This window comes from Haemaphysalis longicornis, unplaced genomic scaffold (genome assembly GCF_048455015.1).
Source record: "Haemaphysalis longicornis isolate Haplotype H1 unplaced genomic scaffold, Haemaphysalis longicornis Haplotype H1 scaffold_7, whole genome shotgun sequence".
In the NCBI taxonomy this organism is placed as follows: Eukaryota; Metazoa; Arthropoda; class Arachnida; order Ixodida; family Ixodidae; genus Haemaphysalis; species Haemaphysalis longicornis.
The window spans coordinates 161,776,463-161,792,511 of NW_027526422.1; the positions used below are offsets into that span (position 1 = coordinate 161,776,463).

The following is a 16,049-nucleotide window of genomic DNA, read 5'->3' on the forward strand; positions in this document are numbered from 1 at the left end:
AAGCTCAACAATTTGAGCTTTAATTGCGCCACAACTACGAGGAGTCAAAACCCACAGTTTTCACTGAAAAACTTTATTCAGATGAAAAAAAAGGCAGAGAACTTTGGCTGTTTCCACTTCTTGCGGGGTGCGAGCAACCCCTGCTCTACTTTGACTGAGCATTGCATGAAGCTGTGGTCACCGCACATGCATCCAACTTCATTTCGCAGCAGGCGTAGGTACTCCCGCAGCTGTACTATAGCCGGAACTTCACCTGGATCTTCGTCCGCCGGCTCTTCGTCCTCGTCGGTGCCACCAACAACAGTGTCAATTATCGCCTCATCCGTCGCTGGGGCGAGCACGGGAGCGGCAGCGTCAGCCAGCGCGAAGTACTCGAAGTCGCTTTCTACCTATAAGCCAGGAATTATACCTCTGTGCCAGTAACGGGACGCTATGAGAGATTCGCTCTAGGAAGCGACGCAAACAGTGGCTCGAGTATGACTTTGCTTTTGTGGAGCTAAAAAACGATTAACGGCTCATTGTGGGTACCTAGCGCAACCATGAAAACTAACCGGGTTTGCACTAGGGGCTTCGGATAATTACTGGGCAATTAGTTCTTCGGTTGTGCAGCCTTGAAGTTCGCAAAACCAGAGTTTTCGGCGCCTGGTTGTTCACGACACTGCTCGGTCTATATACAGTTTGAGTGTCCGTGTTTGTGCACCATCGTGACCACGCCATTGTCCAACGACTAGGAACAAATTTCAATGACCATACCACACATTTGAACCGTTCGTCTAAAGTCGAATAGCGGGAATCGAGCCTGACGCGGTCGATAAAATCACCGGAGAGACACCAGCTTGCATTGACCCGCCATGTTGACAGCCTGACTCGTGGCTGGGTCGCCGCCGCTCGGCGACGCCTCCGCTCGCCACTTCGATCTAAGTGGGTCAAGCTCTTCGTGCGCTGGGAGTATTGCGGCCTAAAATGCATGGGTTTGGATTGGGACCAGAAGAAATTTCGAATAAAGTGATATTTCTACGAAAGCGGTTTTTTTATGATGGGGGATTGCTCTATATCGGCCTCTGTGGCTAAATTGTCATCACCAAGTTACGTCATTAGTTATTCCGCGAAGCTCACCATTGAGACCAATATATTAGTTAAGAAAGCTGTAGGATTGCACTGAATACAACATTACAAGGAGTAGTAGAGCAAATATTAAAATGTTTATTACACAACGTTATAAATTCGGTGCTATGCTTTGCCACCGACGCCAACGCTAACTCAATGGGTTGCCTTTTCAGTTGCATCGGCATTTGAGAAAATTCAGGCACGCTCTGGGTAGCTAAGATAGTGAGACTGACGCTCACTGCAGCAAACTGCATTGCTGCTGTAAACAAACTCAAGTGTGTTCCCATTTATTCGACGTAGTCCTGGAGGAACAATCGATGAAGCTTTCATTCACTCTTGGTTGATTATTTTTATGTAGCTGCCCAGCTAGTTGTATGCTAATCTAGCCAGTCAAGCAAAGGTACACTTCGATAAAAGGCTTCGTTATTTAATAGCCCGGCTGAAAGTCGTCACACAAAAGCATAAAACTTTCATTTCCTTCGATGGCAATCAGCTTGAATGTAAACGAACGCAAAGGAAGAATGAGAAACACGAGAGAGCGTTGCCACGTGTCGTGTTTTGAAAAAAAAAAACGCCTCCCGTGTTGGGAATCGAACTTGGGGCCCTCACATTCAGCAACCGGCGTGTATTCAATTCTGCTATGATCACATTTTAGTATTCATTCATCGCAGTTTAGTATTCATTTAGTATTCATTTAGGTTAACATAACCACTTGCGGCTAGCTGTACGTCCCACGCCAGAATAAAACTACCAGCTGTCTTCCCGGCGTAGATTTGCCATTTATTATCACTTTAGAGTATAACATCCAACCAATCTGGGAGTGGCTGCTGGACTCTCTGCCCCTCAACGAACTGCTTGAAACTCTGCCGAAGAAACTGCAGTCCAGCCAGACACCCATATCACCATGGAGCTACGCCATGCGTGCCCGCCGTAGGCTGTGAACGCCCACCAGAATTAATAAATCGTGGGAAGCTCCATCGTTATTGTCATCTGTGGGTAAATAGCGTGTGCCATGCGGGTTAAACGGGAAGTCTTCGTGTAAAGTGTCCCGCGTAACATCGCAAAAGTGAACCGCCATTCAGCAGTGTAAAAGAATGCGGTCTTTGTTATCTGGTTGATTGCAAATTGTGCAGGCAGTACCCCGCTGTGAATGCAACTTATTTTCTTGTAGCCAAGTTTCACGCTAAGTATCCCTGAATGAAGTCTGAAAAAAAAAACGACTTCACCTCCGGTTGTGGAGCTCCACACTTAAGTGTTCTCTACATCCCGCCGCGGTGGTTCAGTGGCTAGGGCGTTGTGCTGCTGAGCACGAGGTAACGGGTTCGATTCCCGCCTGCGGCGGCCGCTTTTCTGATGGAGGCGAAAAGCAAAAACGCCCGTGTGTACGAGATTTCGGCGCAGGTAATTGATCCCCAGTTGTCGAAATTAATCCGGAGCCCTCCACTACGGCGCACCTCATCGCCTGCGTTGTGTCAGCGCGTTAAACCCTACAATCAATCAATCAACTCTTCTCTACGTCCGGCCCTGGGCCTCCACTGAATAGTTGTCTGTAGCGCAGTACCGGAAACAGACTGCCCCAAACTTTTGTATGTAATCTTTTACGTTACACCATACTCAAAAAATCTATCGAAAAGCGAGTTCACAGAAACCTGACTTACATCAAAGCTTCTTTAAAATCGCCTAAAATCCTTCCCTGCATTTACAATCAAGCTGCAAGAAAATCCGGCAGCGCCTGAGATAGCCGAACCTGGCAAACTGTTCGCAAAAAAAAGATCACTTGTACCCGGAAGAAACCGGAACATGTTTTCGAACTGACGGGCACACAGGTTGACCAATACAAGACTTGACGCGTCGAAAACGGTTATCTCTACTGCGTCTTTCCCAAGTAGGTGACGAGATAAAAACAGGAAGTGCTCGATCAATGCAACACTTGAATCACATACCACTTTGGCAATGACAGGCAAATTACAAATTGTCGGTTTAGCGAACATTGAAAGAAAAGCCCCTTTTCACTTTTTTGCCTTGTCGCTGATGTCCTGTGGTCGGTCACGCATATACTTTTCGCTGTCATGGTAGCACTCGAGTGGAATCCCTAGGTTCTTACGCGCTAGTTCTCCAGCTCATGTAGGCAAAACATTCCGGTTTCAAAGACCAGTCCCCATGCCAGAAACCGAAATACTACCCCGTTGATCATTATCGCAATCCGGGCAAGCAGCATTATGCGATGATTTCGAAAAAGTAGTGCCGAGTGCCCGGGCACTCCGTTGTATTTTTTCTGGGATAATGGTAGCATTGGCATTGTACTTTACATGAGCATTCGTTTGCTCGCTCGCTCGTTCGTTCGCTCACTCTCTCGCTCGCGTTGTCTCTCGTTACTTCGCTCGTTTAATCATTCTTTCTTTCGTTCGTTCGCTCGCACACTGGCATAGACCGCCCGGCCGAAACTGACCTTTACTGAGCCGCTCTTAAAAGCCGAGATTTTTTAGCTTGAGCGCGGACGGGTGGCGTAGCGTCGTCCAGGCTTGCGCATGGGCTTGCGCCACGTGAGCAGTTCGCAAGATACCAAGAAATCAGTTCACGTGCGTCCCGTACTACTGCGATAACACGGCAAAGAGCGGAAGAAAAACACGTGCCCAGTGCGGGATCGCGTGTTTTTCTCCCCTTTTTTCTAACACTACTCTCAAAACCTTAACTTCACTTACCGTAGTAAAAGAGCCTAACCATTCCCCTATGCCTCGCTTGGCGTTTTAGCATACAAACACACACCCTTACACACGCACACGCACACATATATATAAATATATCAGGGTGTCGAACAGAAAAAAATACCGGTTCGGTTACGGTTCGGGTTCGGGTGAAATAATTTCGTTCCGGTTCAGTTCCGGTTCGACAAAATGACGTGCCGAACCGGTTCGCGAACCGGTTCGGGAGCTTGAACCGGTTCGGGGACCGGTTCGACGAGTTGAATTGTCACTGAAATTAGAAAAAAAAAACATTTAGTAGTTTAAAGCGACAGTAAAATCAAAACACAAACAAAAATTTAAAATGCTGCTGTTCCCCAAGGGCAGTGGCGCAATTACAAAGCAAACTTCAAATAATCACGAGATATTAGAAAAACAGATGAAGTGGTGACGATTTACCACCTACTTTATCGTCTATGTTGTCTTAGCGACTATTCATAAAGCCACCGCCAAAAGATGTGACGGTGGGATATATTTTCTGCCCTTTCATTTTTTGTTGAAATCGCAGTCGTCGCTATGGAATCGCCCATCACGCTAACCTTGAAGCCTTAAATTTAGGTCTGCGTACTGGCGTGTTCAAATATCAGCGCTTAATACCAATGCGCCCATTTTTTTTATATTTGTAAGAAAACAGAAAAATCCTACTACAGGCACATAAATACTACCAATGAATTAGATCATTTGGTCACCCTGAATAATTTGTTAGCTGTCACCCTATCAAAGGTGTTAGCCACACTTTTGTTAAAGGAGCCATGAAGACAAAATACAAGTTGGGTTTATTAGAAAGACTGCTTAGGCCCGATAACAATGATGCCATATCATCGCAATCTTTGAACAAATAACGGAGATATTAAAGCATACGTGTGAAGCCAAGGCGACCCCCTAGCCAATTTCCCGCAACTTTTCTATGACGTCACGGAACCTTGTTTGTGCGATTGGCGGCCGCCTAACTGACCTGTCGCGACGACACATGACTGGACGTCTGTAATGGGGCCTCTAGTTCCATTTGACCGCATCACTTGAATGCTAACGTGCAGTTAACGCACTGAAAATTATGTTTTATTGTTGGTCCGTATGACGTCATTCTTGCTCATAACACGTCACTGTGGCGGAAAATTTGAATGTTTTTAAATACTTTTTGCTTTTTTTCTGTTAAAAAAACATCTTTTGTGGCTCTAATGGAGCTGAGTGAGATACTGAATCCTAGGTCTTTCAAATTAAATGAAGTTGTATTTTCTCTTCATGGCTCCTTTAAAAGTAAGCTTTAGTTAACGCTCAGTCACTGCATTATTGCTCTGACCACTTCAATTCCTTCTGCGAAAGCTATACTGGATGTGTGCATTACAATCAGTATGTCATCGTACCGCCTGACCCCCGGCCATCGTTCCGTGTGCTAGACGGCGTAATCATTATGCTGTTACAAAATGAAACGGAAATTTGACGCGCGGAGCATAATAAGAACTTTTTTGGGTAGACGCTCTTTAATTCGTCCACAGCAGTACTCCCCTCTGACCCGCCGCGGTGGCTCAGTGGCTAAGGCGCTGTGAGAGCGAGGTGCGGGTTCGATTCCCGGCCGAGGCGGCTGCTTTTCTGATGGAGGCGAAAAGCAAAAACGCCCGTGTGTACGAAATTTCGGAGCACGTTAAAGATCCCCTTGGGGTCAAAATTAATCCGAAGCCCTCCACTACGGCGCGCCTCATCGCGTGTGCTGGGTCGGCGCGTTAAACCCCGCAATTAAATCAAATCAGTACTCCCCTCCGGAACGAGTAGCAGTAGAAGTAATGTAGCGAGTTGGGCAGTCAGTACAAGTGCACCTTCAAAAAAAAAAGCAGATCTGAAAGAGACAAAACTGCAGAACAAGCAGAAAAGATGATCGCTCGGCGAATGGTACAGTGTGAGGTGCCGGCCTTCCTTTCTGCACGTGTTATCTGCCTTATTACTGTTTCTGCTTCCAAGACAAGGTCGAGGACTGCAGTTTCTCGCCAAGACATTAGGTGCGCACCTTAACAGTTTTCCCTGACATATCTGTTGTTATTTGTACTTGTAAAAAACGGAGCTTGTCCACTGTACTGTCCTCAAAAACGGTCGTGGGTAAGGGACATCGAAGCCACTTGTGGTCAGCAGCAAGCGGTTTAGCCACTGAGCAGCTCCTGCGGTCACACTTGTCAAATATTACAATTTGCAGGTGTCGGACCTTTTAAACAAATTATGAAATGGAAAACGTTTTCACACATCGGGCTTTCTCTGCTGCGCACTGGAGCACTCCTGCAGCATGATTGCTCCAATAAAGTTGCAGCTCGGGAAGGGCAAAGTCGTTTTATATCCCCTGCAAACTGCGGAGAATGACATTTCGTTTGGTCAGCTTCCACTACGCTCGCGCTTCCTGCAGCAATAGACCCTTGTTACATTGGTGCTCATTCATTTCCCTTGTTGTTACATAGAACGTGATAGTGTTCAATTGTCTGGAGGGGAAAGTGCGCGAGCAGGTACGAAGTTGATGGTACGTGAAAGAAAAAAAGGCCTGAATATCATTGACTGTGCAATGTCAACTACAGAGGGTCGAACCCTTTCAGCATGAACCGGTAACCGTTATTTCTTTTTCGGTTCAGTTCCGGTTCGACACCCTGATATATATATATATATATATATAGTTAGAACCCGATCTAGCAAGCTCACTTGAACCGCGAATAATTTCTTTCAGTCGAGACCTTCTTAAAATCGGGACTCACTGCTTACAAGCACTGGATTTCACTAATTTTGTGTCTGAAGGAAGTCGATTCCCACCGCTACCTTGACATTGTGAAATTGCGGCCGGGCACCACGTTTGCCAGCCCATATTTCACCGATGGGCTAAAAGTGTGCGGGGCAAAAAATTACACTGCCGCGGCTTGCGCTGAAGTCGTGGCACTCGAGCAGTCGCGCAAAACACAGCGGTTTCTTTTGTTCCCCTTCCACTGTTACCGGAATGTTCTTATCTCTCATAATTTTTGAACCACATAAATAGGTCTTCCTCCAACCTCTCGTGCGTGTTTTACGTCTCCTTGAAGTCATTTTGCTTTGACGCAATTTCGGACGAAGTGGCACGGATGGTGGCGTCGTGTCCCTTCAGATCGGTGGAAAGCCTGCTTGCAACGACGCCGCGGTTGGTGGCATGGGACTGCTGAGTTTATCTTCTAAATGTCGATAAAAAAGAAAATAGACGCATAGTTTTTTTTTCAAACATGGCGTAATTGTCATGGCGGCGTTATGACGAAACGTATGAATAACTATTTCCATTTTTTTATCTCTCGGTTTTTCGAAACATTTCAATAAATGGGGAATTGCGGGAAATCATTGTAGTTAGGTTGATTTCATAAAAGCATTGAGCTGCATAGGCACCTGCAGGGAATCAAATTTTTTTTCTTACATGGGGAAGTTTGTAAGATCGAGTTTCGTTATATTCGGATTTACCTGTATATGAATAGAAGCTTCTAATCATGGCGTCATCGTACGTTCGAGAAGCTTGTATTTATGGCGGACACGCTTAGGCGGGAATGCGCGAGCTGAGCTTCAAACTAGACAACTGAGTGTTAGCTGAGAAACACAGCTTCTCTTACCAAGCTTATCATGCCAGCTGAACTCTACACTAGCCACTTTCTGTAGCTATACAGTTGGGGATGGCAGTGACTTACCTTTCCAACTGTCAGATACGAGTGAATCTCACCAGTAAGCCAAGGTTTCAGCTTAATCCTTTTGAACCGCTCGTATAAAGAGGGAAACCGACAAACGCTGGCTCAGTATCAATACAGGCGTGTACGAAAATGTCGTCGGCAGGGAACTTCTCTCACTCCCTCACTCTTTTTCGTGTGGCTCTTTGCAATGAACACATGCAGGTATGGAGTGCTGTCATCTCCGGAAGTAACCATCATCGCGGATACCTAAGGGGCTACACCAGAATGATTGAAGCATGCTAGAAATTCTCTTAGAAACGCGAAAAGCAGTCCCTCGCCAGAGAAGGATGTGGCTACCCTGGTGTGGTAGTTGGCCGCCACCTCCCATAACTAACCCACCCAAATCTCGGCACTTTGTCCCCAGCAGCTGTAGAGCACCTGTCCACGGCTGGCGGAACTGCGATACAGCAGAATGTATTAAGAATCTCTTGGTCCGGAGAGGCCGCCTTTTGAAATTCACCATGGCACCATTAACGCACGCACCTTGTTTAGTGAGGAAGCTTAGCTGTACTACTAGAGGAGCTCTCGGACCGTAATTCGGGTATTACGGGGTTTGGCGAGTTAGAAGGTTTATGGAGCTCACTAGCGGCATATTCAATGCTACAGTGGACCCCAAGAGAAGAAAGAACGCGGGTGGGATTTTTAATACACGGAGAACTTGAAGGAAACGTGGAGGAGCTTTCAGAATTACCCAGACAGAAGCGACTGTTGTTATCAAGCTAAACAAGCTACACAGGTTTAAGAGAGTACAGGCCTATGCGCCTACAACCAGACATTATAACGAAGCCGTAGACAGGTTCTACTACTACTACAGAAACTACTACTACAGAAAAAGCTGAAGGTGACGACAGCACAACAGTAGAACTTTTGAACGTCGGAGGAGATACTGTACTGAAACAGCTTGCGGTACAACATTCGGAAGGCTTGAAGACTCAAACAATGTCCATAGCGTAGCAAAACGCCAACATTATTTTCATTCATAAGAAGGGAGATACCAGGAACCTCAAGAATTAGAGACCGCAGAATACAGTAAAATTCTTTATATAGAATTTTTAAATTTAGAAAAACCTTTTATGCCGTTCTCACCAGAGCCGTTTTAGAAACACTGAAATATCACGGAATAATGTAAGCCTACGGAAGACTTCTTGCAAATATTTATGTTTCAAGGATTCCCGGGCATGGTTACCACCCTCAATGACAGCGACAAATTTTCTATCCAAAAAGAAGTAAGACAGGGAGATACCAACTCTCCAAAACTATTCACCGCATCTCTGGAGGGCATGTAGAAAGCTTGAATAGGCAAGCATAAATAAGGATAGAAATTACTGCTTGGGCCATTTTAGGTTAGCGGACGACATAGTCTTGCTGAGTGAGACAGCGTAACACATGCAAACAATGCTTGAACAACTACAATCAGAAAGCACGCCCGTGGGGTTATAAATATAATATGAATAAATCTAGGCTAATAAGGAATAGGCATGCCACGAACGTAATCTTCAGCTTGAGAAACGTAACGCTGGAAGACGAAACAGAATATTACTGCCTCGTAAATATGGTTTATTCTGGCCCCAACTACGAGAGAGAAATCCGGCGTAGAATACGTATGGGCTGGGGAGCACTGGGCCGGCACTTTCAAATAATGAAAAGTAAGGTACCCCTGTCAGTCAAATAAAATATCTGCTACCACTGCATACTGCCGGTGATGACATACGGAGTTGAAACGTTGCGCCTTACTAAACAACTAGAAAGTAAATTTAGGTCGGCTCGATGGGCCATGGTACGAATAATGTTATGAATAACCCTCACGTAAAGAAACAAGCTACGTCCATAAGAGAACAAAATAGAGTTACCGATAACATACTTCAAATAAAGAAATAAGACATGGATTTGTGCTGGCCATGTAGTGCGGGGAACCGACAACCGGTGGAAATTTAGGGTAACGGAATGGATACCAAGAGATGGTCATAGAAGAAAGGGAACGGCAATGCACGAGGACGGGATGAAATCAGAAACTTCCGGGAAGACTGTAGATTCGAGCAGAGCAGGACAGGAGCAGATGGAGGTCAGTGGGGGAGGCCTTCCTCCTGCCGTGGACCTGAGAAGGCTGATGAAGAAGACCGTGCTGATAAATATATGATCAATGTTTTAATAAGTGAAGCGCTTTTTCTAATAAAAAGCTAGCTATACAAGCTCCCGCTAATTATGGGCTTGATTGGTATAAAAAGAAATGAAAGCGACGAGCGGTATTTCAGGAGTTACCCGTATTAGAAAGCGACGTGGGGTAAGATTAATTAGAAGTGTCAGTAGGAAGTACCGGAGCCACAGCTCTAAAATATTGAAACTACATGGCTATTAGAGTGATGGTTTTGATTGATTTGATTGTAGGGTTTAACGCGCTGACGCCACGCAGGCGAGGCTATTAGAGTGTAGCAGCGTCATAAATGTTCATTGTTTAATACAGTCTTAAAAGTTATGAGATTGCCAGTTTAATATAGATCTACGGAGCAGTTGTGAGAAGGCTAGCTCGGCCCCAAGGCAAATTCCGTTTGCCTTCCTGTAAGAACGACGCACATGTTTGAGCTCTTGAGGGGTCGGGTGGGTTGTTATACCGTGTGTGATACAAAAAATTATTTTGTATAATTCTGGGAGAAGCCCCTTAGGTGCTGGGGCTCTCGGCGTGTCATTGCGTCGCCCGCCATAAGCCTCGTTTTATGTTCTCACGGTACTAAAACACCGCGAAACTTGTTTACGCCTCGCGCTAGACAGTATTACGCACTAAAAAACACCGGGACATTCGTTTACGCCTCGCGCTGGAGTGCTTCGTAACGCGTACTAAAAATCTCTAGCCATCACCACTAAAGTGAAACCTGGGAAAGGGCGAAGCATGGTGTGTATAAGCGCATTCTTAGCGCCTTCGTGTTTTTGCGAAAAGAGATGAAACCGTTGGGGTTATTATATCTATGGCTTTGCTGTAAAAGTCTCTTGTGTTTGAAGCACGAAGATCGCTAGCACAAAGCGTAAAAGAGTGTCCAGGTGTTTTTTTTTAGTTCCGCGTTACGAAAGCTCCAGTGCGAGGCGTAAGTACCGTTATTTTTATTATTTGTACGGCATTTTATGGGCTCACCGCCTTGTCGTGGTATCTCGCTAATCCTCGATGTCAAGCGAATTCCGGAATCAGGCGGAGCAGCGAGATAACGGACCCAAGTAGAGCCTGGTGTACCGTCATCAGGCAGTCACGTTGAGGCTTTGAAAACCGCGCAGTTTAAGAAAATGGCGGCATCTCCACTCCGTGGATAATGGCAAGGGTGCGGAGTACGAGTACTGAAAATGACATCCAAGTTGCGCCCCGAGTGACATACGATTTGCACCGCCACCGTCATTCGATTTGAATCGCGAGTTGCACCTTGATTATTCCCTAAATGAAACTGAAAGTCACGGCTCAAATTAAATCTCGCTTGATTTTCGCTTGATGCTGGTGTGGGCACGGATAGACGCGGACGGACATTGTTTGGTCTTAAGGTACTCCGCACCGTTACAGGCGAGGGAGTAGCCGTTTGACTCTCGGGTGCTGACGCACGGTCGTAGGACAATGGGTAAGACGCCTGACACTAACTGTGTCTGTTCTAGCAGACAAAGGCTCGAATCTTGCCGATGGCTGTTTGATTTTTTGCTATTTAAAGTGCTGTGAGCCCGGACGCGGGCGGACGTTGGGCGGTCCTGAGGTGCTCCGAACGTAATAGTCATAACAGTTCAAACCTCGTGAACCGCTTGCGCTTGTCATACAGCTCCCCGTTGTTTAGCGCAAAGAAAACTCCAGGCAAAAGTTGTGTATTTAAACGGAAGCCCCCGTGTTCATGTAGCTAGGAATGCTCGTTGGGAGGGGTTTTGCGATAGTAATTGAGGAAACCGGGTGCGCAAGAAAAAAGTGGCGTGTTCGAAATGGCGCAGAAAGGCTCCATCCGCGCAAGAAAAAAAAATGGCCCGTTTGATATGACGCAGAAAGGCTTCAGCCAAGCAAGAAAAAAATTCCGCGTTCGAAATGACGCAAAACAGCTCCAGAAAACGAAATGAAAGAAAGCACAAAAGAACTCAAGGGCCGCGGCCACCGTTTCCGGCCGGGGCGCGCGAGCACTGCCAAGCCGGGAAATTTGAATTGCATATTCGACAAGAGAGGAGTGAGACAGGGCGGTGAAAAGCGTGATGGGTGCTAGCAGCGAGCGGATAACGGTGCCACCCCCCATTATGGCGGATCACTACTCTGCACTCGCGACAGCTTTAACATTGAGGGGATGACTTTAATTTTTTTAGTGCGGATTACGTTCTACCTCGATGCGTAAACAATTTTCCGGGTATTTTGGTACCGTTACTACATGAAATAACAATCACTACTACGATTACGACGACGACGACAACAGCCCCAGCCCTTATGAAGCTTCGCCCCAAAAAACACAGAGACACTTGTTTACGCCTCGCGATACGGATGTTCGTGCTTAAAAGACTACAGACTTTTACCCGAAGCTGTATCCCTCTACCGCCCAACGGTTTCATCTCCGTTGCTAAAAACGCGAAGGTACAAAGAATACACTTTAGTGTACCAACAATACTAAGAATACTACATTATTCGCCCTTCCACAGGTTTCACGTTAGTGCAGATGGCCCAGGATGTTTATTGCTGCTTCCAAAGCAAACCAGCTTTCAAAGCAATGTACCGCTGTGAAATGTCATGAGGTGACCCTTCACACCGTATTTCCCAATCTAAATGTCGTTAGCAGACAAATACCAGTCTCGATATTTTTATTATGTCAGAGGGGTGTGTTGATAGTACAAAGTGGTTTTTGCTCACCGGCGTCACGCTTACCTGATTCTACCTTTCTATGTTACTCTCATCAATATTGCAATATTATTTTGTGGTACTGAACACAAATAGTTTTTCTATGACCATTACGAGAGCCTTCATGTGGAAATGGTTTTTCTCGGTCTCACCGTTTCGCCTGTTGAAGGCTTTTGGACGCCAGGTACCTTTGTACAGTCATTTGGTCCAAGCAAATCCGGCTTATAAACATAGGCGAAGCCGCAATCAGCAATGCCCAGACAGTTTCGTCTCGGGTTAGGTCCAACCTGACGCTGAAAAATAGAAATTCTATTGTGAGCACATTGAAGCTGAAACCAAACACATCATGAGTTTCCTGTATCTATTTTGTCGTGGTTACCTTAAAATTCCGTTATTACATTAGTACCATCACGTGTCGTGGTCAAAGTGTAGTGCGACGCGGAGATTTTTTAATTGTTTTTAAGGGAATTTCTTCCCTGGTAGCTAGTGGGTATTGTCTGTTTTACTCGAACCTGAGACGCAGATGTCAATGCTTGCATTTAGATGCTGCGACATTTACTTTGTTAGAAAAACGCGTCGTAGCCGAGGCTTCTCTTCGAGGCATACGCTTGCTCCAGCAGAGCAAAAATACCAGGGGGGAACCTTAAGGTATTTCTATTAAAATAATGACACCAATAAAACCTTGGACATAGCGACTAGTGGGCTAAAAAAGGAAGCTGTTGCATCCGAACACGGCGCACGGCGTTTGCTTTGAAAATGGGGTGCGCGCTATCGGCACCAAAATAGTGAACACGTTGCTCTCAGAAGACATTTCAGCTTGGATAATGTGAACGTAATTTTCGCGCTTCCCACCATCCAAACATTTACCCTAATATTGTTGCGACGGGTACGAATTCCTGACGACTGTAGAGAAAATAAATGCAGGCACGCAGATATTCAGAAAGGTAGATATAGAGAGGCATATTTGAGTGACACTAGAGAAATTCAGAATATTTACGTAGCTCACCAGAAACAGGCTCACGAGGAAGAGTCAGGCTGCTGTAAACTGTTACGCAATAGGTCAAAACAGCCTCCCGCTGAATTAGCTCAAGAGGGAAAGGCTGGCGGGGATGCTGGGAAGCTCGTGAACAGCGAAGTCTGAAATGCTTGCTTTAGCTGATGACGCCTGAGTACCATTAAGGCGAAGCCTGCGTCCATACAGGCGGTGGTGTGTGACTAAGTTGCAGAAGCAAAGACTGTTGAGGTAATAGAGAAAGTGTTGGACGTCCCCAACAATAAATACATTTAAAGATTCCTTGATGAATCGCAAGGAACGCGTCACTCATTACTATATACTCGGCCTGGGTGCAAACTTTGCTCGTGATCTAAGAGCTTGCAATAGTATTAGCTGGCCTATGACATACCCTTCCCAGCGTTTGATCCGCCGAAATGGTAACGTATGAATTTTTTTCCAGCGTGATTCAGTGCATGACACTTCTTTCGCGTGCACCAGTATTTGCATTTTGTTTCCGTCCTTCTTGCCTACCCACAATAGTACCTTCTCAGCGCGGCGCTCACTGCACAGCCCGTTTTCTACCAGTATGCGGGTGACTGGTGAGGAAAGTGTCGAAGCGCCGGCGCTACCCATGCAAAACTGTCAGCTATGCTAAGACCGCAGCACTGCTACAAGCTCGGCTTGATATCCCGCATCCGCATACCCGCCTTCTCCTGTGTTTTCTGCCTCTGCCTATACACGCAGTCACCGCGGAAACGTCTGAAGGTGCGGGCCATCAGCATACGTTGTGGACAATCTGCATACGTGTAGGCTATCTTCCCACTCGCAATGAAACTGAATTGGGCACGTTGAGGAGGAGGAATAGGAGGAAGTGGTGTCGGGGGTGGGGGAAGGGAAGATAGAGGCCGCTAACTGTCTGGCGTTTCGCCGACACCTCAACTGGCCGAGGGCACGTTGAGAAAAAGCAAATCACGAATAGCAATAAATGGCTGCGCGTGATGAGATCATACATTGTGTTTTTTTCTTGTAACTCATAGCCTTCGCGCAACTCAGGCAGATGCTTTGGTCAGGCCGCTGTCGAGACATTCGCCTAAAGGTGGAGTTGTGAGAGCAGTTATAGTTACGGGCACCAAGCTCATCAAGATGGCTCGTCAAGACGCCAGGACGTTTCGGCCTTTGGATCAGCACAAGCAGAGTCGTCGGCGTATCAAATCCGCGGAGAAATGCTTTAGCAATAACGATTGTGGTAACTCTTGCTGTGATGAGGCAGCTAAGTAACGCTAACAGCGCTGGCGCCTATCGAACGGCGTATTGACATATGACATTACAGTTAGTGCGGACATGGTGAAATTTCCCTGTGTACAGTAAAAACATGGTCGGCGCCGATTTCATTGGTTGACAAGGCTTCTTCTTATGTGTTTAGGACTACAAAAAAACAAAAAACGAACTGAAAGCACCCTCTACAGGGGAAGACTTCTGAGCAATTGTTCTGAAGGTAACCAGTGCACACGATTGAGAAAGTGATATAATGTTCAAGGCAAAATAAACTAACCCGTATATTCCAATGCTAAAAAATCGGTCTCAAACAATACGCCGAAGCACACTAATTTGACATGTCTTTCAAACTAGTATAACCCTTCAAAATCCTTATGTATGCTGCTAGGCAACCTTATGTGCCTTGGTTACTGAGGCTAAGTTTCCGGATTATATCAATGTACCGCTTACACAAGCTTCCTTTTTTTTTACCGGGTACTCGGGTGCTCATATATGGGACCTGGTAATATTTTTAACAGTCTCAGCAGAGCTACTTTTGTATTAAACTAGCGGAGGGCAGGCAACAGATTTTGCTAATTTTCAGAGTTGCGTTACATGGCGAGGCAATAGAAGTTTTAAGGCTGGCTTCAATGGTGTTAACAATGCACCAACTCCGAAGTGAGATCGAAAATTGAAAAAAATGTGTAAGAGGTTCCAGCTGATGTACAGAAAGAAAATTATAATATTTTCAACTTGTAGTCCCATAATAACTGCGCACGAAAGTGGAAGATGTTTTATGGCTTTTTAACCGTATAACATTTACTGTTTTACAGCCGATAAGCGGGTTCACGCGTTGAAATTTTCAAATTGGGCCCCTCAAGAAGTAACAATACCGGCGATATGATTCAGCCCCCAGCACAAAACTTTAAACCTACAAGCATTGAAATTTGGATATTACATTTTTATTAAAGGGGGCTGCATGCGTTCTAATGATTACGTGGTTTCAATTCTGTCACACTGGGAGACGGACATGTGCTGCCTCCCTGATTTTTGGCTACGGTGGCATTTCAATCTTCCTTTCATCACTTTTTGTTATTCCTTTTAAGTATGCAACCCAGTCTTGATCCATGGTGCCACTCTAGTACAAAAGCATCAGCCCGTGGCACTGCATTGTGCCCAGCAAGATTTCTCGCTTGCGTCACATTATGTAATTTTTCTTGCACTGTTGCTTAGAGAAGTGTCTAACCCAGTCTTTTGGAAAGCTTTGACGCATTCACTGATTGTTACTGGTGAAACAGCGGAAATGTCCGATGGTATAGTTTCATTAATTCGTAATATTCTTGTGTTGCTGCAGGCTGCCCTCAATCACAGGGAGTGAGGGCTGGTCAAGCTGCGAACAGCAGCTATTTGTT

General features: G+C 45.8%; 1 protein-coding gene across 1 annotated transcript in view; it reads right to left on the reverse strand.

Moving 5' to 3' along the window:
• The window catches only part of LOC144146632 (sodium-coupled monocarboxylate transporter 1-like), a 130,963-nt gene that overhangs the window by 75,188 nt on the left and 39,726 nt on the right, over positions 1–16,049 (reverse strand). The window contains exon 6 of the mRNA XM_077678569.1: positions 12,542–12,682. Coding sequence (XP_077534695.1) covers positions 12,542–12,682 — 141 coding nt within the window. The remainder of the gene's footprint in view (positions 1–12,541; positions 12,683–16,049) is intronic.